Genomic DNA, 23,817 nt, shown 5'->3' on the forward strand with positions numbered 1-23,817 from the left:
GGACCCACTTTTCTCTCCCTCAAATGGAATGTAAAATTCAATCAGTGCCTTCACTGTGAGGCCATCAATTAATCCTATCTCATTGCTCAATACCAGGTCTAGTATAGCCTGCTCTCTGGTTGGTGCCAGAATGTGCTGTTCTAAGAAACTATTGGGCTGCTGGGGACCAGGGTGATGCTCAGTCGAAGGCAGATGAAGAGCCCCTGGAGCTGTCCATTAGGCAGCAGATGCTGGATGTCCAGCGAGATGTGCAGGAGGATCTGGCGGAGATCCATGAGGGTATGTGTGCCATGGTCTCTGTTGTGGAGGAGTCTATGTGGAGCATGAGCACTGTGTTGACCCTCATGGCCGAGCACACTGCCTCCTCCATTGAGTGGCGGCTCTCATGGAGAGGCAGCTCCAGGGCCAGACTCAGGGGTTCCTGGGGTTGTGCTCGGACCAGCAATCCCTCACACAGGCACTGAGCTCAGGTGGTCAGTGTCAGTGTGGGAGATGGACAAAGCACCCAGTGTCCCAGCTAGGTGCCCATCCATCAATAGCAAGCAGGGAGGTCTAGAGCGACCTCATATTGGGTCATGAGCTGATTGTCGTCTCTGGGGGCTCCTCTCAGGGCGCTCTGGATGGTGGCAGCAGCTCCTCCGCCAGTGACTGTGGCATCTGATGAGGCTGTGATGACTAGGGAGATGCCAGCAGTGGCACTGGCCGTTCCCTCCCAGGCTCCACTGGCCAGAGGACAGCTGCCAAGGTCATAAAGGCCAACAAGACAGCAGAGTCAGCAGGCTGTCTCCAATGCTGGTGCCAGCGAGGAGGGGGCACCAAGACGTAGCACTTGCAAACGGAAGTTAAAAGCACCATGAGCCCAATAGGGACAGTTCACGGATGATCTTCTGTTGTGTAACCAGAGCCAGAAGCAGCAACAAAGTGGTGACTGGCAGTATCACCAAGAGAGGAGCAGATTGTAAAGGGGAAAGTGAAACTTGGGGACTTTTACCAAGGATAATAGTGAAAAACTGTTTTATTAATGAACAAATGGGGAGGCAGAGATGGAGACCAAGGATACTCATTGGAAGCACCAAGGTGGAGGGAAGGTTCTTGAATGGAGTGCTATTAGACCATGATTGCTTCACCATACCAGTGACTCAGAGATTAGAACAACATTCAAAAGGGAATGGGATAAGTATTTGGAAAAGTTAAATTGGATAGGATCTGTGCTATTGTTTCTATAATTCTATGAACTTGGGGAGTGGTTTAGAAATATTGATGCTGAGCTGAATTTAGGTTGTTGCTCCCTGTGCAAAGTGGCTCCAAACTGCCCTTTGCACAATCTCTCGGTATCTGTGTCTGCTGGTTTAGAAATCCAGGTATAGATCAGGTCTAACCAAGGTTCCAAGTGCAGAGTTTCCTTCCACCTTCACAGGAAAGCGGATTCCAGGCCAGAATCCAAGGAGACAGTGAGAGGAATGTAATAACAATTGCAGGCGTCAGATGATCAGTCTATCAGACCTCTGGGAATATCTCTAACCGGAGTAGGCAGCCCTCTAATCTCAGAGCAACACTGGCAAAAATAAACATGTGTGGCTCTCTCACTTGGTTAATATACTCATGCCCTGTAAACAGATTTTTATATGTGCCCCACTGAGAGCCGGGGGATCTGATGTGTTTGTTAGTAGATCAGTGCAAACAATGCCGCTGATCCTACCACCTATTCTCCTTGGCTACGGACTCTTGTACTGTTACAGTGACAAAGAGCAGGAGTACAGCCAAGCATTAGAACTGTAAATAAAACAGTCAAACTGAGCTATGACTGTACCGTTCCCTCAGGTAGAGGTCCACGACAATGATAAAAAAGCAAACTAAGAAACAGAGCAAACGAATTCTGACCCTCCAGGGCTGCCATTTCTAACTCCTCACGATGTGCCTCAAATGGAGATGCAGTGGGAGTTTAAACACTGCCCCAGCAACACTGTCAATGGCTACACAATGTTTCAGGAGGCAAAGCTACAAACTCTGCTTTTCTATCCACTTTCACTTGTGATCTTTTGTTTAGTGCTATACAGTACAGAACACGGCAATACAAGAGCTTTGTTTGGATGTTCAATGACTAGAGGGTATATAGCAAATGTTTTGCTTCTTACATAATTACATTTATATTGTTGAAAAGGGAGACATTGCTGAAGCTCCTTGTCTTGCAATCATCAGGACAAACACACGAATGCCAAATTTTGAACGAGCACAACAATTGATACTGTAGGAGAAAAGGGTGCTGATTGTTTGACAAGTCAACTTTGATTTGCTGAGGCATGGCTATGGAGAAAACAATGGGAGAGCTACGGGCTGGGGTAATTCAAAAAGGTGAGGCTTGTACATATTCCTTTTGTCTGCAGAGAACAGGTCCCTTTGTGTAAATGTTTGTCACTTCTAGCAAGTGTAAATGAGCCGCATTACAAACTTGATTAATTATTTTAAATTGGTTGTTATGTATCTATTAGCGCATTCAGGATTGTTCAGCAAGTGCTGCCCAATTGTGGAATCACATCTAACAGTAGGCATTTTACTTTGGGCTGGTTGCGTACGGTCTGTACTCTGCCTATTATGAACAACCAAAGGAACGTGCTGTTTGATTCAATCAGCCAATCGGTTGGGTGTACGGCCAACATACGGCACTGAAATTCAGGTAAAACATTACTCGATTGTGCAGCAGGCAGAACACCTTTTTGGACTGACAGAAGCATCTTATTAGTGGACAATACCACATAGCCCCTGCATAGTAACAGCATGAAGCAGCTTGCTTAATCTGCTATTCAGGTTTCACACCGTACTGTCCAGTGCTAAGCGAGTGGCATTTTCCACTAACAGGATGCTGCCATGAATTACCGTGCCAGTGTGATGCCAGGTACATTGGCCGTACATCCCAGCAATTGTGTCAAACAGCATGTTCTTTTGGTTGTTTGTTACTGTACTCAACCAGCCCATGCTTGCAAAACCCAAAATAAAACGTTTACTATTGCATGTGATTCCACGATTGGGCAGCACTTGCTGAACAATCCTGAGTGCGCTAATAGCTACACTAACAACCAATTTAAGATGATTGGTTGAGCTTATAACTTGGCTCATTTACTTTTGTTAGAAGCAACATAGTCAGGCACTCAGGCAACCAAAAGGAATATGTTCAAGCCTTGCACCTAAGAGTAATTAATAAAGATGACCATGAGAGTGTGAGGGGGTCAGAGTGTGTGCCTGGCTCACTCCCAGTCTCAGGGTGATCACTCACTCACCCTCACCCACTGTGTGATTGGCTGTGAATATCTGTTGGTGTGTGGGGATGACGGTGAAAGAGAATTCTGAGACTGGGAGTGAGCCAGAGACAAACAAACACATTCTCTCTCTCTCTCTCTCTCTCTCTCTCTCACACACACATACACACACTCTTACTCTCTCACACACATACTCTCACCCTCACACACACCCTCTCTTCATACACACTCTCACTCTCTCTCTCTCTCTCTGTCTCTCTCTCCCTCTCTCTCTCTCCCTCTCCCTCTCTCTCTCTCTCTCACTCACTCACTCTCACACACTGGGCAGGCAGTCCCGCACCTGACCCGATAGCGCCCCGACATCAGCGCACACTTGCACAATATTTCAGTTGGCGGGCATGTGTGAGAGTTAGCAGCGTGCCCGCTGACAATTAAGAGGCCTATTAAGGCGCTTAATCAATTAATTTAATCCTATTTTTCGCTGCCCATCCAATCTTAGTCAGATGGCCTTTTGATTTTTTAGAAAACCTCATTCACGGGTGGGATGAGGTTTCCACAATTAAATAAAAGTTAAATGTAAATTATTGGGCAGAATTTTTATTCTGTTAAGGATATTGTGAGAGTCCCAGGTCAACACATTGTTTTCAGATTTTAAAAACCTTTATCTTTGATGTTAAAGTTGTTCAGCTCCCGGCCTTCAGGGAGTTTTCAGTGCACTCTCTCCCCACACATGCACTCGCACTCCTCCCGTCCCCAGCCCAGCAGCACTGAGCTTCTCAGCGCCCCTTTCACACCGGCTGGTCATTAATTGGCCAGTCAGCGTAACATCGTGGTCGGGGGCCAATCGCGGGTGTGGGACCATTTCCCAGCCTCTCCTGGGCCTGCCCATCATGCCTGCCCGACAACCTAAAAATCCTGTCCACTCACTCACACTCTCTCTCTCTCTCTCTCTCTCTCTCACATTCTCACACACCCCCACTCTCTCACACACACAGACTCTATCTCTCGCTCTTTCTCTCACCCTCTCTCTCACATCACACTCTCATACACTCACTCACCCACTCTCTCTCTCTCTCACACACACACACAGATTCTCTCTCTTTCTCTCACACGCTCACTCCCCCTCTCTCACATCACACTCTCATACGCTCACTGACTCTCTCTCTCACAAACCCACTCTCTCACCCACTCTCTCTCTCTCTCCCCCACTCTCTCTCTCACCCACTCTCTCTCTCACCCACTCTCTCTCTCACCCACTCTCTCTCTCACCCACTCCTCTCTCACCCACTCTCTCTCACCCACTCTCTCTCTCACCCACTCTCTCTCACCCACTCTCTCTCACTCACTCTCTCTCTCACCCACTCTCTCTCTCACCCACTCTCTCTCTCACCCACTCTCTCTCTCACCCACTCTCTCTCACCCGCACTCTCTTGCACATGCTCTCTCTCCACACACACACATCTCTCTCTCACTCTCACACATACTCTCTCACACACACTCTCTCTATCACACATTCACTCACTCTCTCTCTTTCTCTCCACACATTCTCTGTCTCGCCACTCACACACATGCTCTCTCTCACTCACACACTCACTGTCACACACATACACTCTCTCTCTCTCTCTCTCTCTCACCTTCTCTCACTCTCTCACACACACACATACACTCTCTCTCTCTCTCTCACCTTCTCTCACTCTCTCACACACTCACTTTATCTCTCTCTCTCTCCACACATTCTCTCTCTCTCACTCTCTAATTCTCACACGCACTCCCTCTCTCTCACACACACTGTCTTTCATTCTCATACACACTCTCGGATATCCTTTCTCACTCATGCACACACAAACTCTCACTCTCTCACACACTCACTTGGACACCCTCTCTCACACGCTCTCATTTTCTCTCTCCCACACCCACTCACTCTCTTTCTCTCCACACATTCTCCCTCTCTCTTTCTCCCTCTCTCTCACACACACATTCACTCACTCCTCACTCACTCTATTTCACGCTCACACTCTCCCAAGCATGCACTCTCCCGCACACTCTCATTCACACACACACACTCTCTCACATACCCTCTCTCTTCCTCTCTCCACACACACATACACTCACCCTCTCTCTCGCTCACACACACACACACTCTCTCTCACACACTCTCTCTCACTCACCCACACTCTCACGGTCTCACCCATCTCTCACATACAATCTCTCTCACTCACACACACTCACACACACTCTCACACCCTCTCTCACACTCGTTCCCTCTCACACACTCACTCTCACCCTCTCTATCACACACTCACTCACTCTCTCTTTCTCTGCACACATTCTCTCTGCCACTCACTCACACACGCTCTCTCACTTTTACACACATACACCGACTCAGTCACTCCCACACACTGACTCCCTCTCGCACACTTACTCATTCTCTCTCTCTCTCTCCACAGTGTGTATCTGTCTGTCTCTCTCTCTCCACATTCACACTCCCTCACTCCACACATTCGCGCTCTCTCTCTCCACACATTTGCACTCTCTCTCTCGCTCTCTCTCCACACATTCACGCTCTCTCACCACACGTTCACTCTCTCTCTCTCCACACATTTGCGCTCTCTCTCTCGCTCTCTCTCTCTCCACACATTCGCTTTCTGTCCACACATTCTCTTTCTCTCTCTCTCTTTCCATACATTCTCTCTCTCACACACACATGCATTCTCCCTCACGTGCGCGTATGCACTCACTCCCTCTCTCACACTCTCTCTCTCTCTCTCTCACTCTCACTCACATACCAGCCAGTCTTTTCTGCCACCCCCAATCCCAGGGTCCACAGCATCTCAGTGCCAGGTCCCTGCAGCCTCTCCTACCCCATAGCCCCAGCAGCCTCTCTCTCTCTTACCCCATAGCCCCAGCAGCCTCTTTCTCTCCTACCCCATAGCCCCAGCAGCCTCTTTCTCTCTTACCCCATAGCCCCAGCAGCCTCTTTCTCTCTTACCCCATAGCCCCAGCAGCCTCTCTCTCTCTTACCCCATAGCCCCAGCAGCCTCTCTCTCTCTTACCCCATAGCCCCAGCAGCCTCTCTCTCTCTTACCCCATAGCCCCAGCAGCCTCTCTCTCTCTTACCCCATAGCCCCAGCAGCCTGTGTCTCTCCTTACCCCATAGCCCCAGCAGCCTGTGTCTCTCCTTACCCCATAGCCCCAGCAGCCTCTCTCTCTCTTACCCCATAGCCCCAGCAGCCTGTGTCTCTCCTTACCCCATAGCCCCAGCAGCCTGTGTCTCTCCTTACCCCATAGCCCCAGCAGCCTCTCCATCCCCCAGCCCCAAACGAAAGCTTCTGTTTTTCCCACCATACTCACTGCCACTGATGTTCGCTGCTCAGCCAATTACAGCCTGTTTCTCTCCCACATTTGCTGCTGATAGGCTCAGTGTGAGCCCATCAGCAACAAAAATGGCAGAAGAGCAGCGTGTGATTGGAGGAACAGACCCTTGCAGAACCTTCAACTCCACTGACCTGTCTGAGCAGCAATTTGAACAGTGGCTTCGGAGCCACAACCCAGCCCACGGTCCACGTGTTGGGTAAGCCTGGGGTAAATAGTTATCTTTTTGTTTGTCTTTGTCTGAATTGTGTTCTGAACAGTGCACTGGAACACCATTTCTATAGAAATGTTTACTACTGTTCTGCAGGTTATTTCTGGATATGAGTTGTCTAGAACAGAGTGAAGATGCAGACTATATCCTGGGACAAGGAGGAAGTGGGACCACAGTTTACAGAGCCAAATATAACACAGTACCCATAGCAGTCAAGAGATTCCACTTCAAAAAATGCCGACACCAATCGGATGGCTTTAGCACAGGTAAATATCTTGGACTGAATGTGTTCACATTTAATATCTGAATGTCACTGGTGTGTTCTTTGGGATTGAGTTTATGCCAATAATATCCTGCAGAAACCAGCTCAACCAGCTGGGGAAAGATTGGGGAATTTTAAATGCACTGCCAGGGAATCCTGTCAGTGTTTATGAAACCTCCCTTGGTATCTGGCATTTCCTTGCAACAAAGGTTTTCAGCATTTTGATCCTGAATGGTCTTTTTATTTATAGGGTGTTTGCAGACGTTAGACACTTGCCACATTGATTCTATGAGACCCCCTGAGTGATGGAAACTGGTCAGAACCCCAGGCTCAGTTCCAGCACTTCACCCTTTCTGCCGGATATGCCATTTGTACTATGGCATTGATCAGGATCAGTTGGAGACTGCACCATTTTATAACATGTAGCATCATAATGCACAATGTATTATTAAAGGTTGGCAGTGGGAGATCTTAAATATTGATTAGCACTTATGATCTTAACAATCATGCATTAGCAATGAGAGATATTAAATACAAAGTATATGAATAGACAGTGAGAAATCTTAAACCATAAGGGTTAGCAATGAAAGATCTTAAATGTTGAGGATTAGCACGGAGGGATGTTGAGTATTACAGGTTGGCAGTGTAGCAATGTTTTTAATTCATTGTCAAACTGTGGGCGTCACCGGCTAGGCCAGTATTTATTCCCCAACTCTAATTGCCCTTGAAAAGGTGGCAGTGAGCCCCCTTCTTGAACCACCATGGTCCGTGTGGTGTAGGTACACCCACAGTGCTGTTCGGAAGGGAGTTCCAGGATCTAGGATGAGTGATGATGAAGGAACGGCGATACAGTTCCAAGTCAGGTTGGTGAAAGAAACGAGTAGAATCTAACAAAAACCAAAACCCTAGAAATATTCTCGGCCTTTACTGGAGAAAGTTTTTTTCTAATCTTTCATTTCAGATTCGATGTTCAGGCACCTGGAAGCTATGGAGGCATTACGAAATTTCTCCGAGTTCCGCCAGGAAGCCAGCATTCTTCACTCCATGCAACACCCCTGCATTGTCTCACTGGTTGGCATCAGTATTCACCCACTTTGCTTTGCCTTGGAGCTGGCTCCTTTGGGCAGTCTCAACACTGTACTGACTGAATACTCCAAAGGTAAGAGTGCAAAACACTTCACCATAGGGTCAGTAATACACAGTGCATCCCGGAGAATCTGAAACTACCATGAAAATGAGATAAACTGTGAAGCGATTTAGGAGTAAGAACTAAATCTAAATCAGCACTATGCAGATGGAAAATTAGAAGCGGATTTCAACACAACAAGATATGTTGTGGATCTGCCAGCATCCATTATTGAATAATAAAGGTTCAAGATTTACCCTCATTTTAAGTTCTATCATTATGTGAAAGAATGGTTATCTGAAATGAGCCACAGATTATTCATTATGTAAGTCTAAAGCAACTGTTCTCTTTCAAACAGGCATCTTGTTTATACCCCTGGGATGCATGCTAACTCACAGAATAGCCTATCAAATTGCAGTTGGCTTGGCCTATCTGCACAGAAAAAACATCATCTTCTGTGACCTCAAGTCCGATAATGTTTTAGTTTGGACTCTGGATCTGACAGATCCAGTAAATGTGAAGTTATCCGATTATGGGATATCTCGTCAGTCTTTCCATGAAGGAGCCCTTGGTGTTGAAGGTACCCCCGGATATCAGGCACCAGAGGTCATGCCCGGAATTGTTTATGATGAAAAGGTATGAAGCAGAATTTGTTTGTTCAAAACTTTGCACTCAACAGTATTGGTTTCTGATCAGATAGCATCATCTAATTTAAATATAAAACTCCGGCTGCAGTGCTCATAACTCTGTTATGCTGGTTTGGTTCTTATTTCTTTCATAATGATGTTGCATTTGAATCTTTCTTCATGCACACACATGCTCCTTACTTAATACAGCAGCTCTATAACATTCACTTTACTCTAATCGCTAACCTGGTTTCTGCCCCCACCACAGTCTCAAAGCTACCCTTATCTTTTTTTAAATTTATTCATGGAATGTGGGCCTCACTGGCTAGACCAGCATTTACTGCCCATCCCTAAATGCCCTTGAGAAGGTGGTGGTGAGCCGCCATCTTGAACCACTGCAGTCCCCGTGGTGTAGGTACACCCACAGTGCTGTTAGGAAGGGAGTCCAGGATTTTGGCCCAGTGACAGTGAAGGAACGGCGATATATTTCCAAGTCAGGATGGTGAGTGACTAAGAGGGGAACTTCCCATGTGTCTGCTGCCCTTGTCCTTCTAGATGATAGTGGTCGAGGGTTTGGAAGGTGCTGTGGAAGGAGCCTTGGTGAATTCCTGCAGTGCATCTTGTAGATGGTACACACTGCTGCTACTGTGCATCAGTGGTGGAGGGAGTGAACGTTTGTGAATATGGTGCCAATCAAGAGGGTTGTTTTATCCTGGACAGTGTCATGCTTCTTGAGTGTTGTGGGAGCTGCACTCATCCAGGCAAGTGGGGAGTATTCCATCAATATCCAGACTTGAGCCTTGTAGATGGACAGGCTTTGGGGAGTCAAGAGGTGAGTTACTCATCGCACGATTCCTAGCCTCTGACCTGCTCTTGTAGCCACAGTATTTATGTGGCTAGTCCAGTTCAGTTTCTGGTCAATGGGAACCCCCAGGATGTTGATAGTGGGGGATTCAGTGATGGTGATGCCATTGAACATCAAGGGGCGATGGTTGGACTCTCTCTTGTTGGAGATGGTCATTGCCTGATATTTGCTTGGTGTGAATGTTACTTTCCATTTGTCAGCCCAAGCTTGGATATTGTCTAGGTCTTGCTGCATTTTGACATGGACTGCTTCAGTATCTGAGGAGTCACGAATGGTGCTGAACATTTTGCAATCATCAGCGAACATCCCCACTTCTGACCTTATGATGGAAGGAAGGTCATTGATGAAGCAGCTGAAGATGGTTGTGCCAAGGACACTACCCTGAGGAACTCCTGCAGTGATGTCCTGGAGCTGAGATGACTGACCTCCAACAACCACAACCATCTTCCTTTGTGCTAGGTATGACTCCAACCAGCAGAGAGCTTTCCTCCTGATTCCCATTGACTCCAGTTTTGCTAGGGCTCCTTGATGCCACACTAGGTCAAATGTGGTCTTGATGTCAAGGGCAGTCACTCTCACCTCACCTCAGGAGTTCAGCTCCTTTGTCCATGTTTGAACCAAGGCTGTAATGAGGTCAGGAGCTGAGTGGCTCTGACGGAACCCAAACTGAGCATCAGTGAGCAGGTTATTGCTAAGCAAGTGCCGCTTGATAGCACTGTTGATGACCCCTTCCATCACTTTACTGATGTTGGAGAGTAGACTGATGGGACAGTAATTGGCCGGGTTGGATTTGTCCTGCTCTTTGTGTACAGGACATACCTGGGCAATTTTCCACACAGCTGGGTAGATGCTGGTGTTGTAGCTGTACTGGAACAGCTTGGCTCGGGGTGCAGCAAGTTTTGAAGCACAAGCCTTCAGTACAATTGCTGGAATATTGTCAGGGCCCATAGTCTTTGCGGTATCCAGTTCCTTCAGCTATTTCTTGATATCACGTGGAGTGAATCGAATTGGCTGAAGACTGGCATCTGTGATGCTGGGGACCTCCGGAGGAGGCCGAGATGGATCATCCAATCGGTACTTCTGGCTGAAGATTGTAGCAAATGCTTCAGCCTTATCTTTTGCACTGATGTGCTGGGCTCCCCCTTCATTGAGGATGGGGATATTTGTGGAGCCTCCTCCTCCAGTGAGTTGTTTAATTGTCCACCACCATTCACAACTGGATGTGGCAGGACTGCAGAGCTTAGATCTGATGTGTTGGTTATGGGATCGCTTGGCCCTGTCTATCACTTGCTGCTTATGCTGTTTGACACACAAGTAGTTCTATGTTATAGCTTCACCAGGTTGACACCTCATTTTTAGGTATATCTGGTGCTGCTCCTGACATGCCCTCCTGCACTCTTCATTGAACCAGGGTTGATCCCCTGTCTTGATGGTAATGGTAGAGTGGGGGATATGCTGGGCTATGAGGTTACAGATTGTGTTTGAGTACAATTCTGCTGCTGATGATGGCCCACAGCACCTCATGGATGCCCAGTCTTGAGTTGCTAGATCTGTTCGAAATCTATCCCGTTTAGCAGGTGGTTGTGCCACACAACATGATGGAGGGTATCCTCAATGTGAAGGCAGGACTTTGTCTCTACAGTGACTATGTGTGGTCACTCCTACCGATACCATCATGGACAGATGCATCTGTGGCAGACAGGTAGGTGAGGATGAGGCCAAGTATGTTTTTCCCTCTAGGTACCCTCACCACCTGTCGCAGACCCAGTCTAGCAGCTATGTCCTTTAGGACTCAGCCAGCTCGGTCAGTAGTGGTGCTACCGAGCCACTCTTGGTGATGGACATTGAAGTCCCCCACCCAGAGTACATTCTGCACCCTTGCCACCCTCAGTGCTTCCTCCAAGTGGTGTTCAACATGGAGGAGCACTGATTCATCAACTAAGGGAGGGCGGGAGGTTTCCTTGCCCATGTTTGACCTGATGCCATGAGATTTCATGGGATCCAGAGTCAATGTTGAGGACTCCTAGGGCAACTCCCTCCCGACTGTATACCACTGTGCTGCCATCTCTGCTGGGCCTGTCCTGCCGGTGGGACAGGACATACCCAGGGATGGTGATGGTGGTGTCTGGGACATTATCTGTAAGGTATAATTCCACAAGTATGACTATGTCAGGCTGTTGCTTGACTAGTCTGTGAGACAGCTCTCCCAATGTTGGCACTAGCCCCCAGATGTTAGTAAGGAGGATTTTGCAGGGTCGACAGGGCTGAGATTGCAGTTGTCGTTTCCAGTGCCTGGTCTGTACAGTTTATTTCCTTTTTTGTGACTTTGTTTAGAGTTTACAGCTGAGTGGCTTCCTAGGCCATTTCAGAGAGCATTTAAGAGTCAACCACATTGCCTGTGCGTCATCACATGTAGGCCAGACCAGGTAGGGACGACAGATTTCCTTCCCTAAGGGACGTTAGTGAACCAGATGGGTTTTTACAACAATGGACAATGGTTTCATGGTCATCGTTAGACTTTTAACTCCAGATTTTTATTGGATTCAAATTTCACCATCTACTGTGGTGGGATTTAAACCCGGGTCCACAGGGCATTACCCTGAGTATCTGGAATTCTAGCCCAGTGACAATACCACTATGGCATCGCCTCCCCCAAAGTCATAAACTACATCACATGTGACCAAGAAAAGGTAAACTATCCTTTCTTATCTTACTCGACCTGTCTGCAGCCTTTGATACAGTTAAAGCACAGCAAAACTTCTTCACTGTCATCCAGGTGGCTGGGACTGTACAAATCCAGGTGGCTGGGACTGTACAAATCCAGGTGGCTGGGACTGTACAAATCCAGGTGGCTGGGACTGTACAAATCCAGGTGGCTGGGACTGTACAAATCCAGGTGGCTGGGACTGTACAAATCCAGGTGGCTGGGACTGTACAAATCCAGGTGGTTGGGACTGTACAAATCCAGGTGGTTGGGACTGTACAAATCCAGGTGGTTGGGACTGTACAATTCCAGGTGGCTGGGACTGTACAAATCCAGGTGGTTGGGACTGTACAATTCCAGGTGGCTGGGACTGTACAATTCCAGGTGGTTGGGACTGTACAATTCCAGGTGGCTGGGACTGTACAAATCCAGGTGGTTGGGACTGTACAAATCCAGGTGGTTGGGACTGTACAAATCCAGGTGGCTGGGACTGTACAAATCCAGGTGGTTGGGACTGTACAATTCCAGGTGGTTGGGACTGTACAATTCCAGGTGGTTGGGACTGTACAAATCCAGGTGGTTGGGACTGTACAAATCCAGGTGGCTGGGACTGTACAAATCCAGGTGGTTGGGACTGTACAATTCCAGGTGGCTGGGACTGTACAAATCCAGGTGGTTGGGACTGTACAATTCCAGGTGGTTGGGACTGTACAATTCCAGGTGGTTGGGACTGTACAATTCCAGGTGGTTGGGACTGTACAATTCCAGGTGGTTGGGACTGTACAAATCCAGGTGGTTGGGACTGTACAAATCCAGGTGGCTGGGACTGTACAAATCCAGGTGGTTGGGACTGTACAAATCCAGGTGGCTGGGACTGTACAAATCCAGGTGGTTGGGACTGTACAAATCCAGGTGGCTGGGACTGTACAAATCCAGGTGGCTGGGACTGTACAAATCCAGTTGGGTGGGACTGTACAATTCCAGGTGGTTGGGACTGTACAAATCCAGGTGGCTGGGACTGTACAAATCCAGGTGGCTGGGACTGTACAAATCCAGTTGGGTGGGACTGTACAATTCCAGGTGGTTGGGACTGTACAATTCCAGGTGGTTGGGACTGTACAATTCCAGTTGGTTGGGACTGCTCTTCCCTGATTACGTTCTTATTTATTTTATCAAACCCAGAGAATCATCTACAGTGCCTTTCCTTCTGCACCATTATCTCTGATAACTCCCAAGGATATATCCTTGGCTCCCTCCTATTTCTCATCTACATTGTGTCCATCAACAAAATCTACTGAAAATTCAGTGTCTGATTACGTGCATACACTGACAAAACCCACCTCTACCTCACCACCATCTCTCAACGCTTTTACTGTCTCTAAATTGTCAAACTGCTTGTATGACATCAGCATTGGAAGAACTGAAATTTCCTTTGCTTAGCGCCCTCCATAAACTTCAGCTTATCCAAAACTCTGGCGGCCATATCATAACATGTACTCTGTTTTGTGTACCAATCACCCCTGTGCTTGCTGACCAGCATTGGCTCATTTTCTTTTTACCTCCCTCCATAGCATAACTTCCTCCCTATCTCGCTAATCCCTCCCTCTCTCTGTAACCCCTTCCAATCCCTCTAACCCCTCCCTATCTCTCTAACCTCCTCCCTATCTCTCTAACCTCCTCCCTATCTCTCTAACCTCCTCCCTATCTCTCTAACCCCTCCCTATCTCTCTAACCTCCTCTCTATCTCTCTGACCCCTCCCTATCTCTCTAACCTCCTCCCTATCTCTCTAACCTCCTCCCTATCTCTCTAACCTCCTCCCTATCTCTCTAACCTCGTCCCAACCCCTCTAACCTCCTCCCTATCTCTCTAACCCCTCCCTATCTCTCTACCCCTCCCTATCCCTCTAACCTCCTCCCTATCTCTCTAATCTCCTCCCTATCTCTCTAACCTCCTCCCTATCTCTCTAACCTCCTCCCTATCTCTCTAACCTCCTCCCTATCTCTCTAACCCCCTCCCTATCTCTCTAACCCCTCCCTATCTCTCTAAGCTCCTCCCTATCTCTCTAACCTCCTCCCTATCTCTCTAACCCCTCCCTATCTCTCTAAGCTCCTCCCTATCTCTCTAACCCCCTCCCTATCTCTCTAACCCCCTCCCTATCTCTCTAAGCTCCTCCCTATCTCTCTAAGCTCCTCCCTATCTCTCTAAGCTCCTCCCTATCTCTCTAAGCTCCTCCCTATCTCTCTAAGCTCCTCCCTATCTCTCTAAGCTCCTCCCTATCTCTCTAAGCTCCTCCCTATCTCTCTAACCCCTCCCTATCTCTCTAAGCTCCTCCCTATCTCTCTAACCCCCTCCCTATCTCTCTAAGCTCCTCCCTATCTCTCTAAGCTCCTCCCTATCTCTCTAAGCTCCTCCCTATCTCTCTAAGCTCCTCCAAGCTGTACAACCCTCCGAGCTGTAAAGCATCTTTGACACCAAACCATTTAAGGTGATATCAAAGCAGACGGTCAAAAGCTTGGTCAAAGAGGTTGGTTTTAAGGAGTATCTCAAAGGAGGTGAAATAACTAAAGAGGCAGAGAAGTTTAGAGGGGCCATTCCAGAGCTCAGGGCCCAAGGCACCTGAAGGCAGGGCCACCAGGGATGGAGCATTTAAAATCGGGAATGCTCAAGAAGGCAGATTTGGAGGAGTGCAGAGGTCTCAGGTCATTGTGGGGCTGGTAAAGATTCCAAAGATAGGGAGAGACAAAGCCTTCAAGGAATTTGAAAGAAAGGATGAAGATTAAACATTTAAAATGGTATTTTTTATTCTATTCTTGTTCTGCCAAGAGTCAGCCAGAGGGAAAAACTTTTCTAAGATTTACAGGAATTCCAGTTGTGTCAGCACCAGAGGACCACAGGGAATCCACTCCTGTGCTGTTCATGTAGCATCTTAATTGAAACCTATTCCTATTCTTACACAGTTTAAACTTGTGTCCCCTGATCCTATCCAATCTCCTAAACAGGAGTAATCTCTCAATAGTAATGTACCACTGTGCAGTCTTTTTCAATACTATGTAATCCTCCATCCTGGGTAAACAAAGCTTATTTTGATGGCAGAGCAGATGTAAAAACTTTCAAAATGTTTGAGAAAGGGCTTGCAGGAACAATATGAATTACAGAAACTAAAGAGTATCTAGAACAATAAGGATAAAAAAACAGGTAAAAGAAATATTAACCCTAAAAGAATAGTAAAAAAATGGAACATTTCAGTGACAGTGTAATTTCCAGTTGATGAATAGAGAGTAAATGAGCATGGCATAAGTTTACAAATATCCTGACAAATCAATCCACACTTTATTTTTAAGGTTGACATGTTCTCGTATGGAATGGTCCTGTATGAGTTGCTGTCTGGGCAACGGCCAGTCCTTGGACAACACCAGGCACAGATTGCTAAAAAGCTGTCCAAAGGAGTGCGACCTTCACTGGGGTCCCTGGAAGAGGTGCAGTTCTATAGAATGCACAATCTGATGATTGAGTGCTGGGATACAAAACCTGAAAAGGTAACGAACCACGGGGGATGGAGCACGAAGCTGAAGGATCAATAACTTGTATTGACGACTTGTCGAAAATATTTCAAAGCATTTCACAGAGTGGAAAGAAAAGACACAGTAATAAATGATGGACCAAACCAGTTCTTATTCTGCAGACAGAAAGTTCAGGTGTCTCAATGCTGATGCAGTAGCCAATTTGGTGTTAGGCCTGCCATTCAAATGGCCATGAAAACCCAAAATATACCTGGGGTCACTTTAGCTACTCTCTTCCTTTTTATATCCTTGTAGAAGCTCTTCCTGTCTGTTTTTATGTTTCTTGCAAGTTTACTCTCATATTCTAATTTCTCCCGCTTTATTTTTTAGTCATCCCTTGATCTTCGCTAAAATAAAATCTTCTGGACGCCCACTAATCTTCACAGCGTTGTACATCTTTCCTTTCAATTTAATACCATCCTTAAGTTCCGTAATTACCCACGGAGGGTGCATCCTTTCTGTTGTGTCTATCTCAATGGAATAAATCTTTGTTGATAGTTATAAAACACCTCCTTAAATGTCTGCCACTGTCTTCCCTCTTTTAACTTATTTTCACAGTCCACTGTAGCCAACTCTGTCTTTATACCCTTGTATTGCCTTTATCTCGCTTCAGAATCAAGTTTCTCACTTTCAAACTGAATGTGAAATTCTATCATGCTTTGATCATTTTTGCTTAGAGGATCCTTGAATATGAGATCATTAATTAATCCTGTCTCATTACACATTACCAGTTCTAAAATAGCCTGTTTGGTTCCAGAACATATTGTTGTAAGAAACTCTCCTGAATACACTCTATGAACTCATCCTCCAGGCTAATTGAAGAGACAGTGGTGTAGTGGTTTTGTCACTCGACTGGTAATCCAGAGACCCAGGGTAATGTCCCAGGGACCCGGGTTCATATCCCACCATGGCAGAATTGGAATTGAATATAAAATTGATTTGTCCAATATATCTGAAGTATAAAATCACCTCTGATTATTGCATACCTTTCTCACAAGCCCCCATTATTTCTTGACTTATACTCTGCTCTATAGTGTAGCTACTGTTAGGGGCAAATAAACTACTCCAAGAAGCAATTTCTTTCCCTTGCTGTTTCTTATCTCCAACGAAATTGCTTCTACGCCTTGATCTTCCAAGCCAAGATCATTTCTCATGACTGAAATTATTACCAGAGCTACCCCCACCTCTTTTTCCTTTCTTCCTATCTTTCCCAAGTGTCCAATACCTTTGAATATTCAGTTCCCAGCATTGCAACCATGTCTCTGTCACGGCTGTTATATCATAGCCATTTATTTCTATTTCTGCCACCAGTTCATCCAACTTGTTATGAATGTCACATGAATTCAGATAAAGAGTCGTTAATTTTGCCTTTTTACCATTTTCCCTTGCTTTGACCCTATTTGCTGGTGCACTCTTATGTTTATACAGTCTGTCCCTTCCTGTCACTTTCTGGCTATCATTCCCCATTTCACCACCTTGCACTATTCTCGCCTTGTCCTTTCTCATTAACTTTCTAAACTTCTCCTTCCAGAAGCCCAGGGATGAGGAGCATGTAGCTGAAGGAGGTCAGGACTGAAGCAGTGAGGCAGAGTGAGACTGGACATCAGGGAGCAAGGTTTAAAAAAAACACTAAAAGTATCATCAGCACAAGGGAGGGTGCTGACTGATGAACTTTTTAAAAAGCCTTTCACAAGTCTTTAGTTTATTTCTGACATGTTTAGTTACATTGAATAGATAGAATCATGGCAGGGATCCTCAGTCCTGCGGAATGCACATTCTGCAACATGTGTGAACCCCAGAACACTTCTCATGTCCGGAACAGCTACACCTGCAGAAGGTGTCACCAGCTGGAGAAGCTGAAACTCTAGGTTTTGGCATCGCTGCAGCACATCACTGAGGCTCAGCACTATGTGTATAGCACATTTCTGGATGTGATGGTGCCACAGCTTAAAGAAATGTAAGGAGAGAGGGAATGGGTGACCACCAGGTAGTCAATGAGGACCAGGCAGGCAGTGCAGGAGTGCCCTGACAGCTATTTACTGATTCATTCTTCAGGGCAATGCCTTGACCAATCGGATCAAGCTGCCTGGTTTAAATTTCTAACAATGTTTAGTTGTTAACTGTCAGTCATCATCAATTGGTGCATTCTCCATAGCAACACCTCTACCAATCAGAGTCCATTTGCCAACCAATCAGCACTCTCTTCTCATACAGTATAAATCACTGTTTCCTCTTGTATTGATATTCTTGTGAAATGTGCTGATGAGTGCAAGACAATGTGGAAAATTTCCAAGGTATGTCCTGTACATAAAAAGCAAGACAAACCTAACACAGTCTACTCTCCATCATCAGTAAAGTAATGGAAGGTGTCATTGACAGTGCTTTCAAGAAGCACTAACTCAGCAATAACCTGCTCACTGATGCTAAGTTTGGGTTCCGCCAGGGTCACTCAGCTCCTGATCTCATTACAGTCTTAGTCCAAACATGGAAAAGAGCTGAACTCCTGAGGTGAGGTGAGAGTGACTGCCCCTGACATCAAGGCAGCATTTGACTGAGTGTGGCATCAAGGAGCCCTAGTAAAACTGGAGTCATTGGAAATCGGGGGAAAGCTCTCCACTGGTTAGAGTCATACCCAGCACAAAGAAAGGTGATTGTGGTTGTTGGAGGTCAATCACCTCAATCCCAGGACATCATTGCAGGAGTCCCTCAGGGTTGTGTCCTAGGCCTAACCATCTCCAGCTGCTTCATCAATGACCTTCCTTCCATCATAAGATCAGAAATGGGGATGTTCCCTGATGATTGCACAATGTTCAGCACCTTTCACAACTCCTCAGATACTGAAGCAGTCCATGTCCATATGCAGCAAGACCTGGACAATATCCAGGCTTGGGCTGACAAGTGGCAAGTAACATTCGCCACACAAGTGCCAGGTAATGACCATCTCCAGCAAGAGAGAATCCAACCATCACCCCTTGACATTTAATGGCATTACCATCGCTGAATTCCCTACTACCAACATCCAGGGGGTTACCATTGACCAGAAACTGAACTGGACTAGCCATGTAAATACTGTGGCTATGAGAGTAGGTCAGAGGCTGGGAATTCAGTGGTGAGTAACTCACCTCCTGACTCCCCAAAGCCTCTTCACCATGTACAAGGCACAAGTCAGGAGTGTGATGGATTTTCCTCCACTTGCCTGGATGAGTGCAGCTCCCACAACACTCAAGAAGTTTGAAGCCATCCAGGACAAAGCAGCCCACTTAATTGGCACCACATCCACAAACATTCACTCCCTCCACCACCGATGCACAGTACCAGCAGTGTGTACCATCTACAAGATGCACTGTAGCAACTCACCAAGGCTCCTTCAACAGCACCTTCCAAACCCGGGACTGCTACTATGTAGAAGGACAGGGGCAGCCAATGCATGGGAACACCACCATCCTCGAGTTCCCCTCTAAGCCACTCACTTTTCTGATATTCTGGAAATATATCACTGATTTTTTCGTTGTCGCTGGGTCAAAATCCTGGAACTCCCTCCCTAACAGCACTGTGGGTGTACCTACACCACATGGACTGCAGCGGTTCAAGAAGGCAGCTCACCACCACCTTCTCAAGGGCAATTAGAGATGGGCAATAAACGCTGGCCCAGCCAGCGATACCCACATCCCGTGAAAGAATAAAAGAAAAGTTATGGTGAATGTTTTTAAAACAGTGCTTAAGCCTCATCTGGAACATTGTGTCCAAGTCTAGGCACCACATCTTAGGAAGGATATTGGTCAGGGTGCAGAACCATAGAACCATAGAACACTACAGCACAGAAAACAGGCCATTCGGCCCTTCTAGTCTGTGCCGAAATATTATTCCGCTAGTCCCATTGACCTGCACCCAGTCCATAACCCTCCAGACCTCTCCCATCCATGTATCTAATTTATTCTTAAAACTTAAGAGTGAGCCCGCATTTACCACATCAGATGGTAGCTCGTTCCACACTCTCACCACTCTCTGAGTGAAGAAGTTCCCCCTAATGTTCCCCCTAAATCTTTCCCCTTTCACCCTAAAGCCATGTCCTCTCGTGTTTATCTCTCCTAACCTAAGTGGAAAGAGCCTACTCGCAATTACTCTGTCTATACCCCTCATAATTTTGTAAACTTCTATCAAATCTCCCGTCATTCTTCTACGCTCCAAGGAATAAAGTCCTAAACTATTTAATCTTTCCCTGTAACTCAACTCCTTAAGACCCAGCAACATCCTAGTAAATCTTCTCTGCACTCTCTCAATCTTACTGATATCCTTCCTGTAGTTAGGCGACCAGAACTGCACACAATACTCCAAAGTTGGCCTCACCAATGTCTTATACAACCTCACCATAACATCCCAACTCCTATACTCAATACTTTGATTTATGAAGGCCAGTATGCCAAAAGCTTTCTTTACAACCCTGTCTACCTGTGACGCCACTTTCAGGGAATTATGTATCTGAACTCCCAGATCAGAAAAGATTCATGACAATGTTTCTGGAGATGAAGGACTTCAGTTACATGGATGGATTGCAGAAGCTGGGCTGCTCTCCTCAGAGAAGTGAGGGCTGAGAGAAGATTTGATAGAGGTGTTCAGAGTCATGAGGAGTGTGGACAGAATGGATAGGGAGAAACTGTTCCCATTGCCGGAAGGATCAAGAACCAGAGGGGAGATGAGGAAAAGCATTGTTACACAGCGAGTGGTGAGGATCTAGGATGCAGCTCTTGTGAGTCTGATGGTGGCAGATTCAATCATGCCTTTCAAAAGGGAATTATCTGAAGAGAAAAACATTGCAGTGCTCCAGGGAAAAAGTAGGCAGCCAGAGGAGCTGAGTTGCTCTTACAGAAAACCAACATGGAAGTGATGGGTTGAATGGCCTGTGTTATAACCATTCTGTGTTTCTATGTGACTAGGACAGGGTGTGTAAGAGCTAAAGAGCAAGAGGGAGAGACAGCAATATTGGACTATGATAAGGGTGGTAAGGGTGCAGAAAGATTAGACAGAGACAGATAAAGGCTCAGGAGCAGTTAAGATATCAAAATGTAATGTTTATATCAGTGAGAAACCCTGGGGATGAACGTCTGGGTTTTACTCCTTCCCCTGGAGCATTGAGAAGGATCCCAGCTCCATATCCTGATCCCACTTTCCTGGGTCAGGACTCATAAACGATTCAAGACAGTTTGATTTTGCCACTGTTCCTGCAGCTCCCCCATCTGTTTGAGGACAGGATAGCGAGAGAAATCCAGGATCAGTTGTTCAGTGAATTCCAAATGCTGACTTGTGACGAATGGGACTTTACTTTGACCAATGCCTGAGCAAAGGAAACTCTTCTGAATTGTGCTTTCCATGTGTTAATTGTTTAGCGCCCAGGAGCAGGCTCTGCCCTCAGGCTGATGCAGAACCCCAGTTTCCCAGCATTCATGTACATCCTGCAGTGCGGTCAGCAAAGCTCATTTTGTCCCTCTCAAGAACTCGAGCGAACTGTCATTTTTTGGGATGGAGAAGGAAACGACAGGTATGGTTTTGCTAACTGAATATAACTTACCAGGAGACTAACCACTGCTATCTGAATCAGTATGCGTAGTGTGTACCCATGGGAGTTCACCCGGGGAGGGGGGGCCCGTCCCAGTATGTGTGGTTTGGTTGGTACATTTGGGCACATGGCGCAGCCTAAACATCAACAACCTGACACTACACCGGAAAAAGCTGTCGACAAATCACAGTGCAAGTGTGCATTCAGAGTTTGGAACATCACGGATTTGAATCCAGAGAATCATTTTAGCTCTGAGCAGGGAGTCACGCTCGAAGAGAGATGGAGTCAGAGGATCAGTAGGCTAGAGAGACTCTTTGGGATGATCTAATAACATTGTTAAATGGAAGAATGGGAACTGTGGGTCTTGAGTTAGTGCAAAGAAAGCCCAATTAATGGTGCTAGTGTGACTGGGCTGCTTCACTTGAACTGTGCTGGTGAATTGAGAGGCTGGGGCCATTAGTGAAAGACTGAGCTATAGAATCCTGCTGCATAGTTCTAGCTCACTCTTACTTGTCCAGTAGTGATGGGTAAATGTGGTGTTCCTCTTCTTACCCTTTGTTTCTGCTGCTTGGATGTAAGTTATAAGGTTCTTGCAGCCTATGTGGGTGAATGAAGGAACTGCAGGGAAGCTGAACAAACTGCCCACAGGAGCATGGCACAGAGAGCCATAAAAAGGAATGTAGTAGTGGTAGGGAACAGTGGAGTCAGGGGGATAGATTCTGTTCTCTGCAACCAAGAACGAGTCCCAAAAGCTGTGTTGCCCGCCCGTTGCTGGGATTAAAGACATCTCCTCAAACCTAGAGAGGAACTTGGAGTGGGAGGGCAAAGATTCACTTGTCATGATTCACATGGGTGCCAACTTGGGTAGAATGAAGGAAGAGCTTCTGCTAAGGGAGCATGTGCAGCTGGGAACTAAATTAAAAAGCAGAACCAGAAAAATAATAATATCTGGATTACTACATGTGTCACGAGCAATTTGGCAGAGGGTAAATAAGTTAAATGTCTGGCTAAATGATTGGCGTGGGAGAAATGGGTTTTGATTTATGGGGCACTGGCACCAGTACTGAGGAAAGAGGGAACTGTCCTTTTGCTGCAGGCTTCACTTGATCTGTGCTGGGACCAGTGTACTAGTGAATTAAATAGCTAGGACTGTAGATATAACTTCAAAGTAATTAGTGAGAGGGAGGAGTTCAAGTGAGGGGAAATTTAGAATATTAAAGAAGAAGGCAATAGTGCAGTGTAGCAATATGGGTAATGATAACCGGAGAGTGACAGGAGGAACAGAGTGGACAGACATAAAAGTACACTAGTAAATAGAGCCAGGAGAGGGAAAATAGTAAAAAGACTAAGTTAAAGGCTCTTTATCTGAATGCACGCAGCATTTGTAACTCGATAGATGAATTGATGGCAACAATAAATATAAATATGTATAATCTGATAACCATTATAGAGGCATGGTTGCAAAGTGACCAGGGTTGGGACCTCAGGCACACTTGACATTTCAGAAGGGTAGGTAAAAAGGAAAAGAAGGTGGGTGTGGTGTAAGGGTTAACAGAATGGATATGCTACTCTGTAATGTAGATGATGATGATGCACTAGTGACATCTGTCAGCCCTGTTTTAAACTAGAGAGAGAGAGAGAAAGAGAGAGAAGTTGGAACACACCATGCTCAGGAGTAACATATTTACTCTAAGCTGTCTAGATGTTGTACTAATAAACAAGTGATAAATAAGTATCAGAGTAGACTGCAGTCTGTCTAAGGGGAGATAGGTCACGCATATCAATAACCAACAACCACGCCAAGAGTCCACAGATCAGAGGGACCATCCAAAACAATGGGGTTTTTCTGTTAATAAAGGACAAGATCAGTTCAGCAGTGAGAAATGATCTCAGCTCAGAACATCAGGATGTAGAATCAGTTTGTGTGAAGATTAGAAATACCAACAGAAAGAAGTCACTGGTGGGAGTGGTTTATAGTCCCCCTAATAGCTACACTGGAGGACAGAGCATAAATCAGGATATAATGGGGCTTGTAAGAAAAGACTGCAACAATCAAGGGAGAATATTAATTCTCATCAGATTCGTCAACTCAGATTGGCAAAGGTAGCCTTGAGGATGAATTTTTGGAGTGTATTCAGGATAGCTTCTTAGGTTACAAGTGGAACCAACCAGGGAACAGGCTATTTTAGACCTGGTAATGTGTAATGAAACAGGATTAATTCTTGATCTCATAGTAAAAGATCCTCTAGGTAAGAGTGATCATAACATGATAGAATTTCACA

General features: G+C 46.2%; 1 protein-coding gene across 1 annotated transcript in view; it reads left to right on the forward strand.

Annotated features, from left to right (window-relative positions):
- The window catches only part of lrrk1 (leucine-rich repeat kinase 1), a 179,755-nt gene that overhangs the window by 122,634 nt on the left and 33,304 nt on the right, over window positions 1–23,817 (forward strand). The window contains exons 25-29 of the mRNA XM_078530495.1: window positions 6,934–7,103; window positions 8,061–8,258; window positions 8,584–8,861; window positions 15,763–15,957; window positions 21,366–21,517. Of these exons, the coding sequence (XP_078386621.1) occupies window positions 6,934–7,103; window positions 8,061–8,258; window positions 8,584–8,861; window positions 15,763–15,957; window positions 21,366–21,517 (993 nt within the window). The remainder of the gene's footprint in view (window positions 1–6,933; window positions 7,104–8,060; window positions 8,259–8,583; window positions 8,862–15,762; window positions 15,958–21,365; window positions 21,518–23,817) is intronic.

Source organism: Cetorhinus maximus, chromosome 26, assembly GCF_964194155.1.
Source record: "Cetorhinus maximus chromosome 26, sCetMax3.hap1.1, whole genome shotgun sequence".
Lineage (NCBI taxonomy): Eukaryota > Metazoa > Chordata > Chondrichthyes > Lamniformes > Cetorhinidae > Cetorhinus > Cetorhinus maximus.